This window comes from Neoarius graeffei, chromosome 21 (genome assembly GCF_027579695.1).
Source record: "Neoarius graeffei isolate fNeoGra1 chromosome 21, fNeoGra1.pri, whole genome shotgun sequence".
In the NCBI taxonomy this organism is placed as follows: Eukaryota; Metazoa; Chordata; class Actinopteri; order Siluriformes; family Ariidae; genus Neoarius; species Neoarius graeffei.
The window spans coordinates 36,312,218-36,335,620 of NC_083589.1; the positions used below are offsets into that span (position 1 = coordinate 36,312,218).

Below are 23,403 nucleotides of genomic sequence, written 5' to 3' on the forward strand. Positions count from 1 at the left end.
GCAAACTCCACACAGAAAGGTCTCTTGTGAGGTTCAAACCCAGAACCTTCTTGCTGTGAGGTAACAGGGCTAACCACTACACACACACACCCCAATAACTACAGTATCCCATAATAAACCAGTCATTATTATTATCTCATTCTGTACAGGGTGGTTAAAAGTCGCATCATGGAGAGTGCAATTTATTTTACTGGATTTTTATTTGACCACACTCTGTTCTTGGCCAAAAACTTCGTGAAGGTCTTTTTGTCATTTCAACCATATACAGTTGGTACAGTACATCGTTAAAACTACGTTTCTCCAGGACCATGGTGCTACATTAAACCTCACAGGGCTACAAGTCTACAACAACAAAGTGCAAGAGTGCAACACTGCAGACAGTAAATGACACAACAGACGAACAATAAACAATATAAAGTGCAGAGTTGAGTGTGCATATTGAGGTAGTATATGAAAGGAAATAAATAAATGTTAACTGTGTGTGCGAGAGACATTGTAAACATTGTAAAGCAATAGTGCATTATTGTCCACTGTGCAAACACTGCAGTGTGAGTGGTGTGTTCAACAGTCCGTGAGAATCAGTCCGACTTGAGAAGTCTGATAGCACGTGGGAAGAAACTGTTACAGAGTCTGGCTGTGAAGGCCCGAATGCTTTGGTACCTTTTTGCAGACAGCAGGAGGGTGAAGAGATTGTGTGAGGGGCATGTGGACTCGGCCACGATGCTGGTGGCTTTCCAGATGCAGCGTGTGGTGTAAATGTCCATGATGGAGGGAAGAGAGACTCCAATGATCTTCTCAGCTGTCCTCACTATATGCTGTAGGGTCTTGTGATCCAAGATGGTGCAATTCCCAAACCAGACCGTGATGCAGCTGCTCAGAATGCTCTCAATAGTTCCTCTGTAGAATATTGTGAGGATGGGAGATGGGTTTTCCTCAGCCTCCGTAGGAAGTAGAGGCGCTACTAGGCTTTCTTGACTATGGAGCTGGTGTTGAGGGACCAGGTGAGGTTCTCTGCCAGATGAACACCGAGGAATTTGGTGCTCTTGATGCTCTCCATGAGTGAGCTGTTGATATACAGTGGTCACTCAAATGGTCAGTAGAGTCTGTCTGTTGGTCTCTCTCTCTCTCTCTCTCTCTCTCTCTCGCGCACACACACACACACACACACACACACACACACAAAAGAAAAGTTGCCTAAAACAGGATTTTCATAGGCTAAACAATTATGCTAACATCAAACAGCTTATAAATAATTCTCTTCTCATGGTGTACTTCACCTGTACAACCTGTACACTGAGAAAAAATATCTTCGCAAGTGAAAATATCTTGAGCATAGAAAAACCTATCTTACCCCCTATTTTTTATTATAAGGTTACAAATAAAACTAATAAAATTATTAAACCTATTTCTGAACATATGATTTTGAAACTTTAGCGAAACTATTTAAAAAAGAATCAAAATAGCAAAATGATCTTCCAATAAAACAAGACAATTTCAAACTTGAATTTGGCTATTTAAAATGTCCCAGAATCTATAGATAGGTTTATTAATCATGTAATGTGCTTATTTTAATCTTATAATAACAAATACTGGATGCATTTTTTTTTTGGAGTGTTCATATGGAAACGACTGGAAAATACTCAAGATTTTTTAAACACCCTGTTGTTCTTTCTGTGAGAAATTAATTTTACAGTGCTGCTCTGTTATACACAACCTTTTAAAGATTTTATTTTTATTTTATTTATAACAATGTTTATACAGGAGGATCTCATCACCATGGTGTTTTTCAGAGATGTCCTGCACACACACTATGTGTGTGTGTGTATATATATGTGTGTGTGTGTGTGTGTGTGTGTGTGTGTGTGTGTGTGTATGACCTGGACGTCTCTGTGAGATGGTTGCAGTTCCATCTTTCTTAAATTTTTGTTCCACTTTTGCTACAGTATTCTGACTGATAAGTAAAGCTTTGCTGATCTTCTTGTAGCCTTCACCTTTGTGGTGTAAAGAAATTATTTTCTTTGGGGAATTCTGAAGAGACAAGTTGAGCATCACTCTCCATCCAGCATCCAGTCACTAAAAGAGGTCATTGTTCAAGAATGGAAAAAGATCGATGTTGCAAAATGTCGCCAACTTGTTCATTCCATGCCTAGAAGACTTGTGTAATCTAAGTTAGATTATTAACCTTACTTTCATGTTATAAGTTAAACAGATGTTATATTAAACTTTGTCTTGTCAACATTTTGGAAATTGTTTGTGTTCATTGAGAGATTGTTTAAAATGTTACTTTTCAAAGGGGGTGCACTCATTTACGTTGTGATTTTATATATATAAACACACACACGCACGGTGGTGTAGTGGTTAGCGCTGTTGCCTCACAGCAAGAAGGTCCGGGTTTGAGCCCCGTAGCCGGCGAGGGCCATTCTGTGTGGAGTTTGCATGTTCTCACCGTGTCCGCGTGGGTTTCCTCCGGGTGCTCCGGTTTCCCCCACAGTCCAAAGACATGCAGGTTAGGTTAACTGGTGACTCTAAATTGACTGTAGGTGTGAATGGTTGTTTGTCTCTATGTATCAGCCCTGTGATGACCTGCTGATTTGTCCAGGGTGTACCCCGCCTTTCACCCGTAGTCAGCAGCTAGAGATGATATACTGTAGATATATATAAATTGTGTGTGTGTGTATATATATAAGTATATACACACAAATATGATTATGAATATAATATTTAGTATACTGGAAAAAGAAGAAAAGCTATAAATACACTACCGTTCAAAAGTTTGGGGTCACCCAGGCAATTTTGTGTTTTCCATGAAAAGTCACACTTTTATTTCCCACCATAAGTTGTAAAATGAATAGAAAATATAGTCGAGACATTTTTCTGGCCATTTTGAGCATTTAATCGACCCCACAAATGTGATGCTCCAGAAACTCAATCTGCTCAAAGGAAGGTCAGTTTTATAGCTTCTCTAAAGAGCTCAACTGTTTTCAGCTGTGCTAACATGATTGTACAAGGGTTTTCTAATCATCCATTAGCCTTCTGAGGCAATGAGCAAACACATTGTACCATTAGAACACTGGAGTGAGAGTTGCTGGAAATGGGCCTCTATACACCTATGGAGATATTGCACCAAAAACCAGACATTTGCAGCTAGAATAGTCATTTAGCACATTAGCAATGTATAGAGTGGATTTCTGATTAGCTTAAAGTGATCTGCATTGAGGGCGGCACGGTGGTGTAGTGGTTAGCACTGTCGCCTCACAGCAAGAAGGTCCGGGTTCGAGCCCCGGGGCCGGCGAGGGCCTTTCTGTGCGGAGTTTGCATGTTCTCCCTGTGTCCGCGTGGGTTTCCTCCGGGTGCTCCGGTTTCCCCCACAGTCCAAAGACATGCAGGTTAGGTTAACTGGTGACTCTAAATTGACCGTAGGTGTGAATGTGAGTGTGAATGGTTGTCTGTGTCTATGTGTCAGCCCTGTGATGACCTGGCGACTTGTCCAGGGTGTACCCCGCCTTTCGCCCGTAGTCAGCTGGGATAGGCTCCGGCTTGCCTGCGACCCTGTAGAACAGGATAAAGCGGCTAGAGATAATGAGATGAGATGATCTTCATTGAAAAGAACAGTGCTTTTCTTTCAAAAATAAGGACATTTCAAAAAGTGACCCCAAACTTTTGAACGGTAGTGTGTATATATAAATAAATTTATAAGTCCAATAAGTAAAGAAACTGAAGTTTTAAGGCACTCGAGTTTAAGGTTTCGACAAACAACAGTAAGCAGCAATAGCGCTCCTGCAGCGGGCCGGCCGGCCGGGCTGTAAACCCGCGCGTCAGGAGGTGCAGTAAGAGCGAGCAGGTGGAGCGCGTGCTGTCCGTCAGAGCGGGGAGCCGCGCGCGCGCGCACCAGGCTGTTCTGCTGATCTCCTGCAGGAGGAGGGCCGAGAGAGAGAGAGAGAGCGCGCGCACGCGAAGCCATTTTGGCGTCATTTGGGACTTGTTGGAGTAACAGCGACACTTCACTTCCAGCTGCATGGAGGGGAGAAGAAGAGGAGAGAGAGAGAGGAGTTTCTGGGCTGATTAAACAAACCTTACCATGAAGGATAAAAGAAAGTCGAAGTTGCGGGAGAAGGAGAGTTGATGGTTTGTTCTTGTGGGATTTATTTCGACGGAACCTTTTCAAAGCGATGGAAGCGCCTGTGTGTCTCCTCCTGCTTCTCCTCCTCGCGCTGTCTCGCGCCGGATGTTTCGACCTGCACCTTTCAGACACTTTACACCCCGGAGCGGTTCTGCTGGACTTATCGCTCGGGCCGGGCTGGACTTATACCATGGACAGGACTTGGACTTCCAGGTTGCTTGGAAACGTCCTCCAGGTGGACCGGCGTGACGGAGCGGTGCGTCTCGTGCGCGAGGTGAAGTGCACGCGCCTGGCGCACAGCAGCCCGGTCCCGCTGAGTTTCCGAATCGACTCTTTAACGAGCCGCGACTCTGTGGTCGCTCACTTCAACGTGTTCGTGCACGGACAGGACTGCTTTATTAAATACCGGCGGAAGAGCGGCGCCCTGACCGAGCCTGATCTTTACATCGAGTCCCTTTACAGCCTGGGAAAGACTTCCGGCTCCGCTCCAGGTGTTCAGCTCGTGAACCTCGAGCACTATGTACCTGCGTTCTCTCGGCGTCACGTGACGGAGCTTTCGGCCCTCTCGTGCGTTTCGGAAGGCTTGGACGTGCTTGTGCGTAACGGCAGTGTGTTTACTCGCAATGCAGCCGGTCCGAGCCAGGGCACTGTAACCTGCACGCTGCACCACTCTGGAGAAGATCCAGTCTCCATGCGCGTCCGGCTGCTCTTGGAAACACCACCAGGTCCTGTTGAATGGAAGTTGCGCAAGAAGAGAAGTGTGAATTTACCACCTGTCTTTCAGCTGCCCACCTACCAAGTGTCCGTCCCGGAGAACGAGCCAGCAGGCATGCATGTCATCACGGTCAAAGCCGTGGACACGGACAGTGCAGAATCTGGCAGGATCGAGTACAGCATGGAGGCTTTGTTCAACAGCCGGTCCAGCGACTTCTTCCGGATTGACCCCCAGTCAGGGAGCATCGAGACTAAGCAGCCCTTGGACAGGGAGTTCAAGGACACCCATTTGTTTAAGTTGACTGCCATTGACTTCGGCACCCCTCGGCGTTCTGGAACATCTTACCTCACTGTCACGGTTCGAGACACCAATGACCACATCCCTGTTTTTGAGCAGACCGAATACAGGGTCAGCATTCGAGAGAATGTAGAAGTTGGCTTTGAGGTGATGACGGTGAGGGCCACAGACGAAGACGCACCTTCCAACGCCAACATGATCTATAAAATCGTGAACGGCGATGACGTGAATTCCGTCTTTGAGATCGACTCGCGGAATGGACTCGTGAGGGTCGGAGTCCGTCCAGATAGAGAGACCATGGCGCAGTATATGCTCATCGTAGAGGCAAATGACCAAGGGAAGGACCCAGGACCCCGCAGTGCTACAGCTACAGTTCATATAACTGTCGAAGATGAGAATGACAACTCTCCTCAGTTTAGTGAGAAGAGATATGTGGTCCAGGTGCCTGAGAACGTGCCCGTCAACACCCGAGTGGCTCAGGTGGAAGCTACTGACAAAGACGAGGGCAACAACGCCAAAGTTCATTACAGTATAATCAAAGGCAATGTGAAAGGCCAGTTCTACATTCACTCTCTCACTGGCGTCATTGACGTTATAAACCCCCTGGATTATGAAACACACAGGGACTATAGTCTTGGAATTAAGGCCCAGGATGGAGGCAGACCCCCTCTTATTAACAGCACTGGACTGGTCATTGTGCAAGTAATTGACATAAATGACAACGCGCCCATGTTTGTAAGCACTCCTTTCCAGGCAACCATTTTGGAGAACGTACCCATTGGGTATTCGGTCCTTCATATCCAGGCCATCGACTCAGACTCTGGAGAGAATGCCCGCTTGGATTATCGTCTCACAGATACCTCCCCTGGTTTCCCCTTCACCATCAACAATAGCACAGGTTGGATTACAGCCAGTGCTGCACTGGACAGAGAAACCACAGAGTATTACACCTTTGGTGTGGAAGCCAGGGACAATGGGATTCCTGTGATGTCCTCTTCTGCTAGCGTTAGTATAACAGTGCTGGACGTGAATGACAACGCCCCCACGTTTAGTGAGAAGATCTACTCCCTGAAAATTAACGAAGATGCTGTGGTGGGGAGCAGCGTGCTGACAGTGACAGCTGTGGACCGGGACATCAATAGCGTAGTGACCTACCAGATATCCAGCGGCAACACCCGGAACAGGTTCGCTATCACCAGTCAAAGCGGTGGCGGTCTCATCACGCTAGCATTGCCTTTGGATTACAAGCAGGAGCGACAGTACGTTCTGACCATCACTGCTTCAGATGGCACGCTTTACGACACAGCACAGGTCTTCATCAACGTCACCGACGCCAACACGCACAGACCTGTGTTTCAGAGTGCCAACTACCAGGTACTGTTCAGGGAGGACAAGCCGATTGGGTCCACCGTAGTGGTGATCAGCGCTACAGATGAAGACACGGGTGAGAATGCACGTATAACGTACATCATGGAAGACAAAGTGCCACAGTTTGCCATCGACCCAGACACCGGTGCCATCACCACACAGATGGAAATCGATTATGAGGACCAGGCCTCCTACACTCTGGCGATCACCGCTCATGATAACGGAATCCCCCAGAAGTCAGACACCACTTACGTGGAGATCATCGTTGAGGATGCCAATGACAACGTCCCTCAGTTTAGCCGAGAAAAGTACCAGGGTACAGTGTTCGAAGATGCACCTCAGTACACCAGTGTCCTCCAGATCTCCGCCTCAGACAGGGATTCTGGAAGCAACGGGAGAGTAAGCTACACCTTCCAGGGTGGTGATGATGGAGAAGGAGACTTTTTTATCGAACAGTTTTCTGGAATCATCAGAACAAACCGGAAGCTGGATAGGGAAAACATTCCTGTCTACAACCTGAAAGCCTATGCAGTAGACCGAGGAATTCCTCCCCTCAAAGCAGCAGTGGAGATCCAGGTATCAGTCCTAGACATTAACGACAACGCGCCAGTGTTTCAGGAAGATGAGCTTTATATCGACGTCAAGGAAAACAGCCCTATAAATTCTGTAGTGGCACAGATAACTGCCAAAGACCCAGATGAAGGAACTAATGCTCAAATCATGTACCAGATAGTGGAAGGAAACATCCCTGAGGTATTCGACTTGGATATCTTTACTGGAGATCTGAAAGCGCTCACGGATTTAGACTACGAGATGAAGACCGAGTATGTGATCGTAGTCCAGGCCACATCTGCCCCACTGGTCAGCAGAGCAACTGTCCACATCCGTTTGGTTGACGTCAACGACAACGAGCCTGTTCTGCAGAATTTTGAGATTATCTTTAATAACTATATCACTAATAAATCCAACAGTTTTCCTACTGGGGTTATCGGGAAGGTACCAGCTCATGACCCGGATGTGTCCGATAAACTTAAGTATAGCTTTGTGGAGGGGAACGAATTAAGTCTGCTCATCTTAAATCCGGACACCGGAGAGCTAAAACTTAGCAGAGACCTGGACAATAACAGACCATTGGAGGCCACCATGAAAGTATCTGTCACAGGTAAGGATCCTCTAGAGTCTGCTGATGTGGTAATTGGTTTGAGGCAGTTTATGTTATTAATATATACAGTATGTCACAACAGAAGCGCACTGAACCATGTATAATGCCGTTGACTGATCTGATGATCTGTCTGTCTGGAGCATGTGTTTTGCTCCAGGCTGTAGCAGGATCCAGTTCTGCTGCTTTTAAACTGTTTGTACTTTTTTTTTTATTGAAGTGTTCTTGATGTGGGTGGTGTTCTTTTATACGTAAGAATTAAGTTACTCTTGCGGGTCTTTGAGACTCCGTCCCTGGTGAAAGTGAATTTTGCTGGCAGAGTTAATTTGATTTAGATTCTATCAAACGTGGGAGCATGAATCTAAGGGCAGCGCTGAAAGTAATAATGTTTTACTGGACCGTGTTTTATCTGAACGATTCTTAAAGACTGGATCACTAATTTTATTTTCAATGTTCAGTTTGTCAACAAGGCAAAGTGTGCAGCCTTGTCAGTTCGAGATTACTACTGTTTTTAAGAAACTGGCTGAAATGAAGTAAAGATGGTGCAGTATGTGGATTATTATATTAGTGCACCATGCTGCTCTTTTCCTGGACTCTTTCTGTCATTTAAATTGCATCATGGGTTTCAGACCCTTTTAGTGTTTCTTTCTTTTTCACATTCTTTCTGTCCCTTTTTTTTTTTGTCTCATGCATTCCTCTTCCTGCTCGTTTGCAACCTGCATTTTGCATACAGCCCATTCAGTGAGCCTCTCTTGCTCTTTTGTGTGTTGCCTGTGACTTTACGGCTTACTCTTTGTTCTCATGGTTGCTGTTCTTCAGCTTCAGTCCATACTCACTGTTGGCCCTTTTGTAGCACAGCGGCGGCCAGCATTCCCTTGCAGTCCAGTTTGTTTGAGATGTTGGTTGCTTCATTGTCTCCATGACCCCTGGTTGTTTTTTTTTAAAGCTTTATATTTCTCTCAGCCTCTTTCCCTCTCTTTGTCATGATTTTATATATTTTTAGTTGTTATTTCTGTTCGCTTGCGCTCGCTCTCGCCCTCTTTGTCCCCCCCACCAATTCTACTGACAAACCCACATGTCAAACGTTAGGTAACCATTAACACACTGGTTGTATGACCTTTTCACCCTTGACTCAGGGGAAAGGCAATTGGCCTGAAGGCATAATTGCAGACTGGCTCTGAGCTAGACCTCAGCTTTTAGCTAATGAAGAGGTTCTTTAAATTTTCCTTAATTGAGCTAGTAATCAGTGGTGTGTGTGGTTGTCTCATCTCATCTCATTACCTCTAGCCGCTTTATCCTGTTCTACAGGGTCGCAGGCAAGCTGGAGCCTATCCCAGCTGACTACGGGTGAGAGGCGGGGTACACCCTGGACAAGTCGCCAGGTCATCACAGGGCTGACACATAGACACAGACAACCATTCACACTCACATTCACACCTACGGTCAATTTAGAGTCACCAGTTAACCTAACCTGCATGTCTTTGGACTGTGGGGGAAACCGGAGCACCCGGAGGAAACCCACGCGGACACGGGGAGAACATGCAAACTCCACACAGAAAGGCCCTCGCCGGCCACGGGGCTCGAACCCGGACCTTCTTGCTGTGAGGCGACAGCGCTAACCATTTGTGGAGTTTGCATGTTCTCCCCATGTCTGCGTGGGTTTCCTCTGGGTGCTCCGGTTTCCCCAAAGACATGCAGTTAGGTTGACATGGGGTGGCCTTGGGCTGAGGTGCCCTTGAGCAAGGTACCTAACCCATGACTGGTCCCCAGGCGCTGTGTGTACATGTGTTCACTGCTTCAGATGGGTTAAATGCAGAGGATGAACTTCACTGTGCTTGAAGTGTGCATGTGACAAATAAAGGTTTCTTCTTCTTGTTCTGTCACCTTATAGACTGAACATGCCACTGTTATTAGAGAATAAACCAAGAACTGCCAGATTCCCCTTCCTGATAAATGTAGGTTAACATTATAGTCTCAACAAAGGCTTGTCTTTCTTCCAAAAACTCATTTAGGATGGCAAACAAGCGGGACTGAGGGCTAGGTGTTCCGGCTGTAACCTAATCTCCCTTATCTGTATCACTCGAGCCTTTTTCTCCATCATCTGAGGGGTCTCTGTGTAAGCATGGTGGCTCTCACCATTGTAAGGAGTATTGATTTTGCTCTACTGCCTGTCCGCTCTGTTTGACCGGATAAATACAGGTGATAAGCCTTGTGGTGACGGCTAAAAGACTTTGGGGGCCAGTGCTCAAATACTACATGTGAAAGTTGAAGATCTGTGCTTTGTCAGAGCTCTTCATCTTGACATGATGATGTGTGTGGCGTTCAAGGAGATGATGAGTGTTAACTCGTGTAAATACGACAGCAAGAATGCTACGCTCGGGTCCAGCGTCCAACAGGGATCTCTTCTCTCCCAACACCAAGCTTTCTGAATGAACTGATTTCGTAATGTAAGCAGTCATAAAAGGGGTAGATTCAGGGTTTTTTTCTAGAAAAATTTAGTATGAGGGCGCTCACCATGGCGAGGGAGCGAAGCGGGGGGGGTGCCGTCCCCCCCCCCCCCCCCCCCCCCCCCCCCCCCGCCGCCATGCAAAGCCTTTGAAAAATGCTCCAATGGGACATTCTGAGGCTATCTGAGAGGGAAATTGTAACAAATTGTCTGTCAGCATTGAAAAAGAAAGAAGTAATCTTCTTCTGCCCCGGACAGTCTTTGGCTTTCTTCCGCTTCGTGCCGCGGGATGACATCTTTAAATGCCCAAGTGTCAACAAAAACAACTCGCGAACTACTTCTGTCAAAAGCTCCCGCGCCGGTGGGTGAAAGGTCATTCAGTCTCGAGAAATCTCGCTCGACAAGTCAGCTGACCTTGTATGTAACCCATGTCAAATCTCGCGAGAGCAGCCGCGACAAGTAAACAACTAAACAACATGGCGCCTCAGTCTGGAAAACGCCAATTCGGATTGTTTTTGCACCGTCTGGCGGTGTATCTACTATGATTGGAATATTTTTGGAGCAATTATAACGTATTTGATGATCAGACACATTGTCACGTGGTGTTGCTGGGATGTTTTCACGGAGTCGGTAAGGGGGCTCACGCCGAGAGTAAGAGGGCGCAGCGCCCCTGTTCCCCCGTTTAGACGAAAGCCTGAGATTGTTGAACTCGTAAGTGGTGTGGTCTTACAGGATTAGAGTCTGACATCTCTGTCCCACGGTCAGCAGTGGAAGCTTGCTGATACATGCAGACCCTTTAGCCACACTGACTCGGGCTTTTTATGGGCTGCTACAGGACTCGCATAGCTGGGCTTTTTTACATTTCTTACCCCAGATCATTCAAGTTTATCTCGGTTTCAACCCCACTGGCTACTTTTACAGCTCCAGTCTGAAAGCTATCTCCTTCTCTAATCTCTATTTATTACATGGTGAGTGTACATTCATCTACCATGGATGAGGTTTTGACATTTTTATTCACATAGAGAGAACAAACAGAAGGCCTGTTTACTCAAAAACATCAGGCAGTTGTTGAATTTTGTCAAACATTCAAATTAGATGATGGAATGGAGCAAACTACAACTGTTTAGGATGAGACAGACTTGAGAGAATGTCTGAACTGTCTTTATTAAATCAGTATGTTATTCGTTCAACCAGGATTAAATTTGTTGCAATTGTCGGTCGACTGTCAACTTTTTGGATGTCAAGGATATCGAATTATTAATACATTTTGATGTATTGGAGTTTGATTTGTAGATGTCCCTGTAGCTTACGAAGCATCTTTGCATGAAAGGGAGTAGCCGGAGTGTGTGTTGAGGGACAAAAAAGTGTGTGGGAAACAACAGGCTCAGAGGCAGTGACCAGCTGTGTCTGTACATCTACTCATGCCATTCATATAGCAGCTGCACAAAAGAAAAGACGAGAAGAGATGGAACACATATGCACACACGCACACCCGGGTACCTTTAGGTCGAGTGTATAAATCACCATTGCTCTTCTTTGGTCACTATAACATAAGTCCGGTCCCGCTTTCCCTTTTTTCAGCCTGTTGTCATAACAAGGTATTCTCTCCTCCAGGTGTAAGGTCACTTACTACACACGACCCACTGCCCTTTGACCTCTCAGTACTACAGGTCAGGGTGTCTGGCATTGGAAGTCCCATGGTCTCATGTACCTTCTGCCTGTAATGGTGAAATTTGTGGTGGTTCTCAAAGTGATGGCTATGAAGTATAGCTAGGGGATCCCAGTATAGTTACTGTTACTGAGGTTCTTAGTTGTTAACCTGTTTGACTGGTCACTTGAATTGAATAGGTTTAATCCAAATCTTGTGATCTCGAAAAGACATAGGTTAATAAAGAATATCAACTGGAAGCTAACGTGTTGTTTTGGAGGAAAGGCGCCAGCAAACAGCAAGCCTCAACGCCAGGCGTTACCCGAATGCCCGATTTGCCCGACCAAGACACTCAGGCTGAAATATTTTAGCGAGTTAGGCCCCTTCGGGCACACCTGTGGTCGGCTTCTTTAAGCACAAAAATGATTTTTGAGTGAGTACGTTACAAAAAACAAGACTTATTAACCAGAATCCTCGCCTCCCCTGTGATCACCATTTTGTTTTTTTTCTTCCCGATTTGTAACGGCGATTCTGATTGGCTCGCTTCAGGTGCACGTGCGCATTTGTGCTTTTCATCACTACAAGTGGTTACTGGTGCCCTCTATATTTTCTTGGGTTGACTTCAGGACATCCTGTGATTTTACTATTTTGTGTCTCAAATAGTAAACCACACCCTCTACAGTAAATATACATCATTTACATAGTGAATTATCCCATAGATAAATATATCTTACCCCATTTATCATTAAAGATAAATTGTTTTTTAAAAAACATGCACTTTTGTCTAAATAACTCCATTATACCCCTAGAAAACACATCAGTATTGCCTTCAACCGTGTACTTGAAAACTTGCCGAAATACCACAAAATTTTAGGGCAAAAGGAAATTCAAGGGGGGGCAAAAATTTTTGAGGCCATTTGCCCTGCAGGGCAAAAGGTGTCAAAAGTTAACGTTGAGGCCTAAACAGGGAAGATAATCATTGATATTCATAAACAGAATCTCACTTGTGAAAAAATACGCTGTTTAACTGGTTTGTGTGTACCAAGGGAACAAAATGGCAGTCAAATTACTTTTTTTAATATCAAGTAAACTATTTAAAGATTAGATTTTTGCTTTTAATCAGCTGGTAAGATCTTAGCTGTCTTATTAGCTGTTAGATGAATTATGTGCTGTTATGCCTCGGTCACAACCGGCCGTACGTGCTCCTATGGCCGGTCTACGTGCAAAAAACGCAAGGAACGCGCGGAGGGCGCGCGTGTGACGTGCTGATTTTCGAGCCGTAGACCAGCCGCAGAGGTTCTTTGTCATGTCAAACATACTCTACGGGCGCTTACGTTTTTTTCAGGTTGCAAGACAAACTTACGGCCAATGTGCGTCTTTCTCCATGAGCAAAAAAACCGCAGCGATTTGGGGAAACGCCAAAAATCGCACGGCCAAAAAATCGTACGTCCGGTTGTGACCTAGGCTTTAGTGACTCAAGGGATCAGGTCATACAGAGTTCAATTCATTTACCCATTTCCTCATTGTAGATAATTTAAAATAAAGCTATTGAGTATTTAATAAAGATGATAAAACAGTGTAATTTCTGGCACTAATTTGATACTTGGCTTAAAAAAAAAGCTCCTTGGCATTGGCTTGAGATCACCAGCATTCTTATATCTCATCTCTGCACGCTATTATAATAAAACTACTCCAACTTCGACTCGCTATGTGTGGAATTTGCCCTGTGCCAATCCTTGCCTGTTTTCACAGAAACCTCTGCTGCAGCTGTTATATCTGTCCGTGTGTTATTAGATTACTGAGTCTGGCTGGCTCATGCACCTTCTGTCTCTTTATACATGGACCATCTACAGTCTGTGCTGTAGACGGATGTATCTGTTCAGAGGTATTCAAGTAAAGATATTTGTAGTTCTTTTTTTTTTTCTTCCTTCGGGTAAACGTCTTTTGACTGTGGTGTTCAAAATGAACGAATCCCAGTTGAAATGCAACCAGGACTCCTTTTTTTATAGACAGACTTCACTGAGCAACCAGGGGCCCACCGAAATATGAACATCAATTAACCTAACCTAACAGCGCTAGCTCTGTTAAATGAACAGGAAAGGAATCTGATTCATGTTTAATCTTGCAGACTCATTCAGGAGCCAAGACAGAAATGTGGGGGATGTGATCTCACTCTAGTGCCAAAAGTGGGAGTAATGAAAAACAAGACAATAAGCCTCAAAGACAGACAGGGTTATTCTAGGACGGTGTGCACTGAAATATGGAAGACTGTTAAAAGGTTGTCTAACTACGTTTTACCTTGGCTCTAAAATATAGTTGGAATTGTGCGAAGATTGTGAAGATTGCCTCATCTCTTCCTTTCATAGATTGCACACTAATGTCAGTACCCACCTATAAATTCACTATGAATTGTGACGTAGTTCTATGAGTAGGCATATCAGACGCTCGCTGGCCATGCTGTGAAAATTGTGCATGCAGACGCTCATTTAAGTTTCCAAACCTGTCAGTGCTTAACTCTTGAATATTTTATATTGTGAATATTATGTTTAAAAAGCTTATCTCTGCTTTCCAAAGAAATTTATCTCATTAAGATCTTTTCAGTACTTTGGGAGTAATGGCAGGTTGAAGTTGGTACAGCGGAGTAAAAACTCTGCTCGCGTGCCGTCAGGAAACTGCCGGTGCTTTTTGAGTCACCGGAAAGCGGTCAGGCTCTCTCTCTCTCTCCTGATCGGTTTCCCGACTGAATTACTCGTGAATATCAATCAGATAACTTCTATAGGGATGTTCTCTCGCTGTTTCTGATGAAGCATTGAGCAAAATTTTCCGTCAGCTAGTTTTGATGTTATGCTTCACGGGAAACTTTGAAGTGAGTTTTCATACAGTAGCTTTACCTCACATGCGAAAATAACTGACATAAAATCATGTGAAAATAATTTAATGTAAAATGACATGCAAAATTACCTGATGTAAAATCATGTGAAAATAACTGACTTAATTACACATGAAAATAATTAAATGTAAAAATCACAGATGTAAATAACTGACTTAAAACCACACATGAAAATAAACGACTTAAAATCACGTAAAAATAATTGAAAGTAAAAATAACATGAAAAAATTGACTTAAAATCGTGTGAAAATGTCTCATCTCATCTCATTATCTCTAGCCGCTTTATCCTGTTCTACAGGGTCGCAGGCAAGCTGGAGCCTATCCCAGCTGACTACGGGTGAAAGGCGGGGTACACCCTGGACAAGTCGCCAGGTCATCACAGGGCTGACACATAGACACAGACAACCATTCACACTCACATTCACACCTACGGTCAATTTAGAGTCACCAGTTAACCTAACCTGCATGTCTTTGGACTGTGGGGGAAACCGGAGCACCCGGAGGAAACCCACGCGGACACGGGGAGAACATGCAAACTCCACACAGAAAGGCCCTCGCCGGCCACGGGGCTCGAACCTGGACCTTCTTGCTGTGAGGCGACAGCGCTAACCACTACACCACCGTGCCGCCGTGTGAAAATGTGATTTTTTTTAATACTTGAAGCCTAACAACTTTATTGAAATTCATTGATAAAAATCTAATTTACAATATATATTAAACTCTTAAGAATTGAAAATACAAATATTTACAAATACCAAAGAAGAAAAAAAAAATTATAAAATGAAGAACAAAACTGGAAAAGAAAAAAAAAATCATTAAATAAAAAACTAATATCAGCAAGATTGGCATTAATAGTAAAATCCAATAAAAAATTCATATTCATTGTTTTTAAAGAAAGGAGTGCGTGAACCTCTAAAGCACATTATTACTGCTTTCAAAATTTCAAAAGATAACTTGGTTCTTATACAAGTCATTGTGTCTGCATAGCCTTGCCCGGTTTTATTTGCTAATTTCTCTGCAAGAGTTTTAAGGAAGATCTGGCTTTCAACACCCATTCCGCCATTAGTTCCAAAAATTAAAGGTGTGAAATAACCCATTTCCACGTCTAGAATCCTTTGTTGGTACTTTCTTTTCTTTTCTTGTTCCTGCTCCTTGAAGATTGTTGAAGTTGTCTTGTTCTGGTTGCACTTGGAGTTTACATGCGAAACTCATACATCGAAAAATGCTGTAACTCGTTGCCAGAAACCCCCAGCTTTAATGTCCAGGCGTGCATCTTGACTTGTAGTTGTAGATTTTAGATTTTGTAGATTTTAGTAGCTTTACCTACTTATTTTTTCAAATCAAACTGATTAACATAAATAAATAAGTATTTTAGACTATAACTCAGGTTGTTTTGATGAAAAATATTGAGATCTTAGTGGTTGGAATGAGATTTTTAGAAACTGGAAGTCAGCATCGTGAGTGTCAATTTCAGTTCAGTTAATGTGAATTGTTTATTGTGGATCACAGCTTTTTCGAGGTTCGCCTTGAAAGCTATGAATATTATCATTTATATTCTTTCATATAAAAACTAGTAGGCCTTACTTTTGAGAAATACAAAGCCCTACAGAGCACAAAGAGGGTATTAGACATAATCTTTTATGACTTTTTTTTTTTTTAGTTTACAGATTTAACGTTTTTACCTAATTAGCATAACTATTACTAATTTGCATAATTTGTTTTTACTAATTTTCAAACTTTTGTATTCAGTATACAACCATCTATATGCCTGCCAATTTTCATGTAAATATCTTGAAAAATAGAAAAGTTATTAAGAAAAATCATTTGATCTCATTCGTTCATGAGGCCCATTTTGGACCATGTGATCCATGTTATGCATTAGCATAATATTACGGCAGTTTTCTAAAAATTAAGCTGTTTTTTTTCAATCTTTGATTTGTAATATCTCATGAATGGATAAACTTATTTTAATTCTGTAAAAAAAAATATATGTTGTTCTGCATTCAGTTCTGAATTCAGCGGGACCAGTTTCAAGCAATTTGGATTGAATTTGAATTTTCACCTGATATGCCTACTATAAGGGCATCCCCTTAGCCTGGGCCTGCCCATCCTAAGCGTGACGCAACACGAGGACCTCGCAGAGCTTTGAAGTCGCGTTAGCCAGACTAGCATCCCCTCCAGACTCTCTGGCTTTAGTGAGATTTGAAGTAAAATTAGCACTCGACCAATTGCATTAATTTCTAGGTTGATCACTTTGAGTGGAGCAGTTGGAAAAGAGAGTTAAAACTGAAATTGAGGGATTTGGTTACATGGGTTAATCCAATGTATACCGCAGTGCTGTTGGATTTGTGAGTCTGATTAGTCAAAAGGGTATTGATTAATCTTCGAGAACAGTAGGACTGACAATAGTGCTGGCTGAAATTAAAATCACAGCTTTATATTAATATCATTATTGTTTTTATAGTAGCAACTTGTATGGTGGACGTATTGTATCCATCCATCCATCCATCCATCCATCCATCCATCCATCCATCATCTATACCGCTTATCCGTCAGGGTCATGGGGGAAGCCAGAGCCAATCCCAACTGACTTCGGGCGAGATACACCCTGAGCAGATTGTGAATATATTGCAGAGCTAACACCGAGACGAACAACCATTCACATTCGCGTTCACACCGATGGACAATTCAGATGAGTGAACTGACCTCATCCGCATGTCTTTGGACTGTGGGAGTAACCCAGAGCACCTGGAGGAAACCTACACCGACATGAGGAGAACTTGCAAACTCCACAGAGAAACCCAGAACCTACATGTTTGAACCCAGAACCTTCTTGCTGTGAGGCGACAGCACGAACCACTGCACCACCATGCCATCCTGTATAGTATACATATAATTCTTGATATGGTGACACATTCTGTTAGGAGATTTTTACAGATGTTTGTTTATGGAAGAAGTCTCCAGTATCTGCGCATTGTAATGGTCAGTAAGTTTTCCGTCATGAGGAAGTCTTCAGGACAGAGGACTTTGCGCTTTCTGGTTTCTCAGCACCATGACATGATTGTTTGTTTATAGCTGTCTATAATGGGTGTTTTCAAACTGGAGGAACTTTTCATAGTTCTTAGAACTGTTGGAGGAAGTTCCCTCTTTTTTTTGTATGTGCACTGCAGGAACTGAGAACGAGCATAGCTCTTAGAACGCCATTTTGATGGACTTTTTTACTTCAGGGTATGTACTCTTGCAGTACAAGAAGAACCAGGAGTGATGTACCGTAAGTGTACGGTGACTGGTCCAGATGTTAAGTTGTTTGGTCAAACACGTGAGCCAATGTACCATAGCACCAGCAACCACCATTTTTAAAAATCTGTGCAAAACATTAGCCATGTAAACAACAGTTCTTAATGTTAGTGTTAAAAGTTGGAAAAAATATGGACAAATAGCCTGACGGTTAAGTCCAGGCTTCTTCGTGTTGTACGTTATACAGAAGTGATGTTGCTATACTGACTGTCAACTGGGTTACATCACTTCCACATTCCTACTGGTGAGGGAAATGCAAACAGAAAAAAAAGCTCTTGAAGATGTGTAGTTCTCGAGAAAGCTTTCCAGTGTGGAGTTCCTCTCAGTAGGTGCTTTTGGATCTTTTTCATAGTTCTTAGAACGGTTGGAGGAAGTTTCCCCTTTTTTGTGAGTCCATACTGCAGGAACTGAGAACAATCTTGGTTCTTAGAATGCTGTTTTGAGGGACTCTTTCAGCTCCTACTTCAAAGTAGGTCCTCTCCCAACACAAGAGGAACCATGAGTGATGTAAGTGTACAGTCATGGGCCCAGATGATGGTTTGAACACAAGTTAATGCAGGCTGCATTACGCAGCCCCAGCAATCAGCAGCTTTAAATAATCCATGCAAAATGTTAGCCAATGGTGCTTAAAGCATATACCCAGAGCCATGGCCTCACTTTCGTTTATAAATGCCTTGAGACCTCAAGAATGGCACAGGAATAGTTTTAAGCGTTAACAATAAATTTAATATAGTAATTTTTACGATTAAAGTGATTTATATAGGTAGCAGTCTGAGTGAATGACCTTGTCGTCCGTAACGTCACAGCAGGAAGTCTATCGGTCTCATCGCCATTTCCGCTATACTAAAACACAGAGCTGACTGCAACTCCGATCCTCCATTTTGAGCTAATTTATCGCCATGCCACGTAGATGTGTTGCTGGCGGGTGCAGCAACAGGACAGAAGGTGGATTTATGTTGCATTCATGGTCCAAGAATGTTCAAACTGCAAAGATTTGGACGCGTTTTGTGAGAAGTTCACGGGCACATTGGGCGGCTACGAAGTGGTCTCTCCTCTGCTCTGCACATTTTAGCGAGGACTCGTACAACACTTCTGATCTGTTGAGGAGCGTTGGCTATAAGCCCGTATTGAAAGAGGGTGCAGTACCAACAATTAAAGGAAAAGAAAACAAGAAAAGGAAAGTTTTTATTTTTTTTAAAGTGAGTTCAGTTGCACCAGTCCTCCCGGAGTGTGAGCCGAGGGTTGTTGGTAAAACACGGGACGGGACGGGACATATCGCTTGGGCAGTGACCTCCCCGCAGTTGTTGCTAAAACCGGTGACATCCCGTTTCGTCCCGGGTTTTAGTAATTGCCTGAGCCAAGCAGTAATGGCGGAATACACAGTATGGAGAGAATGAGTGGAGCAGCCGTCTTATTTCTAAACTGGATATTGCTGCCATCTCTCCCTTACGTGGGAGAAGCGAATGAACAGAGAACTGAACGAACAACTGAAAGTCAGATTGTTTCAAAACAATCGGCCACAAGATCGGCCTTCAAGAAGCGAGAACGCAGACGGGTAAGCTCCGACTCTCATTTGGATACAAAACAACAAAAACAACACTCGTTATTTACCTGCATTTAGATTAATCCTTGTAACTTGTATTGTGTGTTTAAGTTACCGGTATAAGATTATTTAATTTGCTTCAGAATGTGATTGTCTCAGTTCATCTGATTATTTAATTAGCCTTTTACGTTTTATTAGTGAAAATGCATGCATGTACATGTATGTTGCATAAGTTATAACACCTATCCTGTTTTAATGAGAGTCAACCCACAATCAATGAAGTCAAATCAGTCTTAGTTGAGCAAGTCGGTAACGGGATTTCTTACTTTCACCATCAATTTTTATTTATATGACTTTGGTCTATAGCTGTAAAAGGCCTCGGCCTTAAAACCGGTTACCGCTGTGACGTCATGCACTCAGGGCTGGCTGGCTGGCAGCTCAAATGCCAACTTTGCAGTCGATTTTAACTCTCAAAAATATATTTTTTAATTCCCATTTATGCAGCATACAAGAGTCAAGGATGGAGATACTATCCACTCAGAAATTTATTTAAAAATAAAGCTTCTGTGTATCTCCTTTAACATTAGCATTTAAAAAAATGAAAAAAAAAAAAAAAACCACGGACAAATAGACTGACAGTGAAGTCCAGGCTTTATTGAGCCTATCTGCAATGAAAGAAATGCAGCATGATTTTGATGCATCTAAGTGAAATATAAAAATAAATGGTCTTGTCCATGGGGTCTTTTTAGTTATCACATAAGAGTACCCTTCGCCTATAAAATAATAATCCACTCTAGCATGTGAGGTAAACATATTTTAAGTAATCACTAACTATTTTCCATCACTAATTTACTCTTTATAATGTAAAATAAAGAATTTGCTGCCAACACCTAACACTTCCTGTTTTCTCCGATTCGACAGCAAAGTGGAATGATCCGTTTCTGTAGAAACACGCAACAGCCAAGTTTAAATCCTAATGTTGCTACTTTTCATAGCAAAACAAGAATGCTGTTGGACAAGACGTGCATTCATATGAAAACTACAAACTAGTGACGTCGTTATAGCAACTGTCGGACAGCATACGTCAAACAGAAAAAAGCCCTTAAAGGTGTGTAGATCTCGGGTGGGGGGGCTCCGCAGGGGGAACCTCCTCTCAATAAGTCCCTAGAACTGTTTGGTCCGAAAGTGCTCATTGTAAATGATTACCAGGCGCTAACTTGCCTTTTCTACATTCCACAACGTTAACTATTAAAGGATTAAAAAAAAAAAAAGTATGTCACTCAATAATAAATTCAGTATTTTAATTTGGGCAAACTGTAGTGTTCTAAGAGGAATAAAACATGTTGATGTGTTGCTGTTGGAAAATTAATGGTCCTGGTCCTCGACTTTGGTTTGGGCTGCATCACACCACATCATCGTTGATTATTTTCCTATAACCACGTGCCACATTGTGTTTTGTTCCTTACACATGTTACATGTGTGTCGATACTGTATAAAATTTTATTTTTCATTCATTTTTGTTGTCTGTATGTGGTTCTGTACATGCTTTCAAGAGCTTGCTATGGATTTAGTAGTCATATTTCATAAATGGCTAGAGAGCTTTCTTTAACTAGCTGTTGATGCTGGGTGATAATGGTTGAGCTCAGATCGAGCAATCACAGTTTTACTCAGACCTCAAATGTCCCAAATGCAAGTTCCTGCATTTGAGGCATTTGCTTGTTGCATTTGTAACTAAAAATGTAACCCAAAGCAACTAACTATACCTGTCTAATATTTGTCTGACATTTCAGTTTTAACTCAAAAGTGTCAGTATGATGCCTAAAATCAGCTTTCACTGATAAGCTATGGCAGTGTTCTGACCGCTAGATTCACATTAGTTCATTGCTTTCTATCCATCATATACGAGTAACGGCCTCTGCATGCTCTTGTGACAAGGCTTTCGCAGATAGCTTTTCACAGACAGTTGTAATTTATCGTTGAGCGGGGAGTAATAGTCGTGCGCGATGTTATTCACCGCCACAACGCAAGGGGGCGCGAAGTCGCGAAATCGCTAGGAGTAGTTGGTGGGTGTGGTTAGTGGAGTGTTTATCCTCCGGTTACTTATAATGACTAGAACTGGAGTCGTATAGATGTACGTACTTCCTCACTTCCTCGATCAACCGCTCTTCGTGCTGCTCCATCTTCGCTCGTGTTTTTAAAAATGGCGGTCGTGAAAACAAACCAAACCGGGAAAGTAGGGAAGTGGAAGTGCGTGTACAGCGGATGTAGAGTGGACCAATCAGAGCCCTCTTGTCTGCGACGCTGTCTGCGAGGCTTCTGCGGTGGTCACAATTTTTAGGAGGTGCGCGCAGAGCGTCTGCGAAGGGTGGGGGGCTACGCAGACGCCATCTGCGACGCCATCTGAGAGGACTACGTTGTCAGCATAAATTGGCCTTAAGAATTTGCTAATGGAACAACATTGGCTGTCAAAACAGGACAACCATGGAAGCTCAATTTTGACAAGCTATCAAAATACTTTTCCTTCATTCTCTAACAAACTACCGCTGCTCATTGTTTTTTTTTCATTGCAAGTGCTTTAAATAGTATAATACGAGGGTGAGAAATGACCACGACATTCGATGTCCGTTCATCCATTTTTCCATTATCTGTAGCCGCTTATCCTGTTCGATAGGGTCGCAGGCAAGCTGGAGCCTATCCCAGCTGACTATGGGTGAGAGGTGGGGACAAGTCGCCAGATCATTGCAGGGCTGACACATATCCTGTGTCCGAAATCGCTTCCAACTCACCATGTAGTGAGGGCGCTATTTTGTAGTGCTGTCCAAAATGATAGTGAGGATTATTTATACCCTATATAGTGCACTCAAAGTATCCTACAATGCATCATGAAAAGTAGTGTACCATCGGTTGATGGTCACTGACCAAAGCAATATATCCCATCATGCATTGCAGTCGCACTGAAAGAAATCAAATTAAAAGTCTCAAATTTGATTTAATAAAAGGCAGCGGCAAAGAAGAAAGTATTCAGCCTTGATTTAAAAGAACTGAAAGATGCAGGTACTTTGTATTTATTAATGTGGGAAATACGCTCAGTATAATATGGATTTATCACAAAAATGAATCTCATCTCATTATCTCTAGCCGCTTTATCCTGTTCTACAGGGTCGCAGGCAAGCTGGAGCCTATCCCAGCTGACTACGGGCGAAAGGCGGGGTACACCCTGGACAAGTCGCCAGGTCATCACAGGGCTGACACATAGACACAGACAGCCATTCACACTCACATTCACACCTACGGTCAATTTAGAGTCACCAGTTGACCTAACCTGCATGTCTTTGGACTGTGGAGGAAACCGGAGCACCCGGAGGAAACCCACGCGGACACGGGGAGAACATGCAAACTCCGCACAGAAAGGCCCTCGCCGGCCACGGGGCTCGAACCCGGACCTTCTTGGTGTGAGGCGACAGCGCTAACCACTACACCACCATGCTGCCCGACAAAAATGCATGCATGTATTTATTATTTTGAAAACCCACCACCGACTGATCTGGCACGTTTTAATTGTGTGACAGTAATGACGTAAATACCAACGTGACGGACTAGTGTCCGAAAGGGTTTTTTCATTTTACCAATGAGCTCACTATATAGTCCTCTATATAGTAATTCCCTATGTAGGTAGTAGTGAACGAGTGAGCGATTTGAGACACGGATAGAGACAAATGACCATTCACACTCACGGTCAATTTAGAGCCACCAATTAGCCTAACCTGCATGTCTTTGGACTGTAGGGGGAACCGGAGGAAACCCACGCAGACACGGGGAGAACATGCAAACTTCACACAGAAAGGCCCTCGCCAGCCGCGAACACAGAACCTATTGCTGTGAGGCGACAGTGCTAACCACTACACCACCGTGCCACCTGA

General features: G+C 43.4%; 1 protein-coding gene across 5 annotated transcripts in view; it reads left to right on the plus strand.

Annotated features, from left to right (window-relative positions):
- The first annotated feature begins 3,958 nt into the window (after positions 1 to 3,958).
- The window catches only part of celsr1a (cadherin EGF LAG seven-pass G-type receptor 1a), a 221,762-nt gene continuing 202,317 nt past the window's right edge, over positions 3,959 to 23,403 (plus strand). For all 5 annotated transcript variants that reach the window (XM_060903047.1, XM_060903048.1, XM_060903049.1 and 2 more), the window contains exon 1: positions 3,959 to 7,662. In XM_060903047.1, the coding sequence (XP_060759030.1) occupies positions 4,170 to 7,662 (3,493 nt within the window). In that variant the 5' untranslated portion in view covers positions 3,959 to 4,169. The remainder of the gene's footprint in view (positions 7,663 to 23,403) is intronic.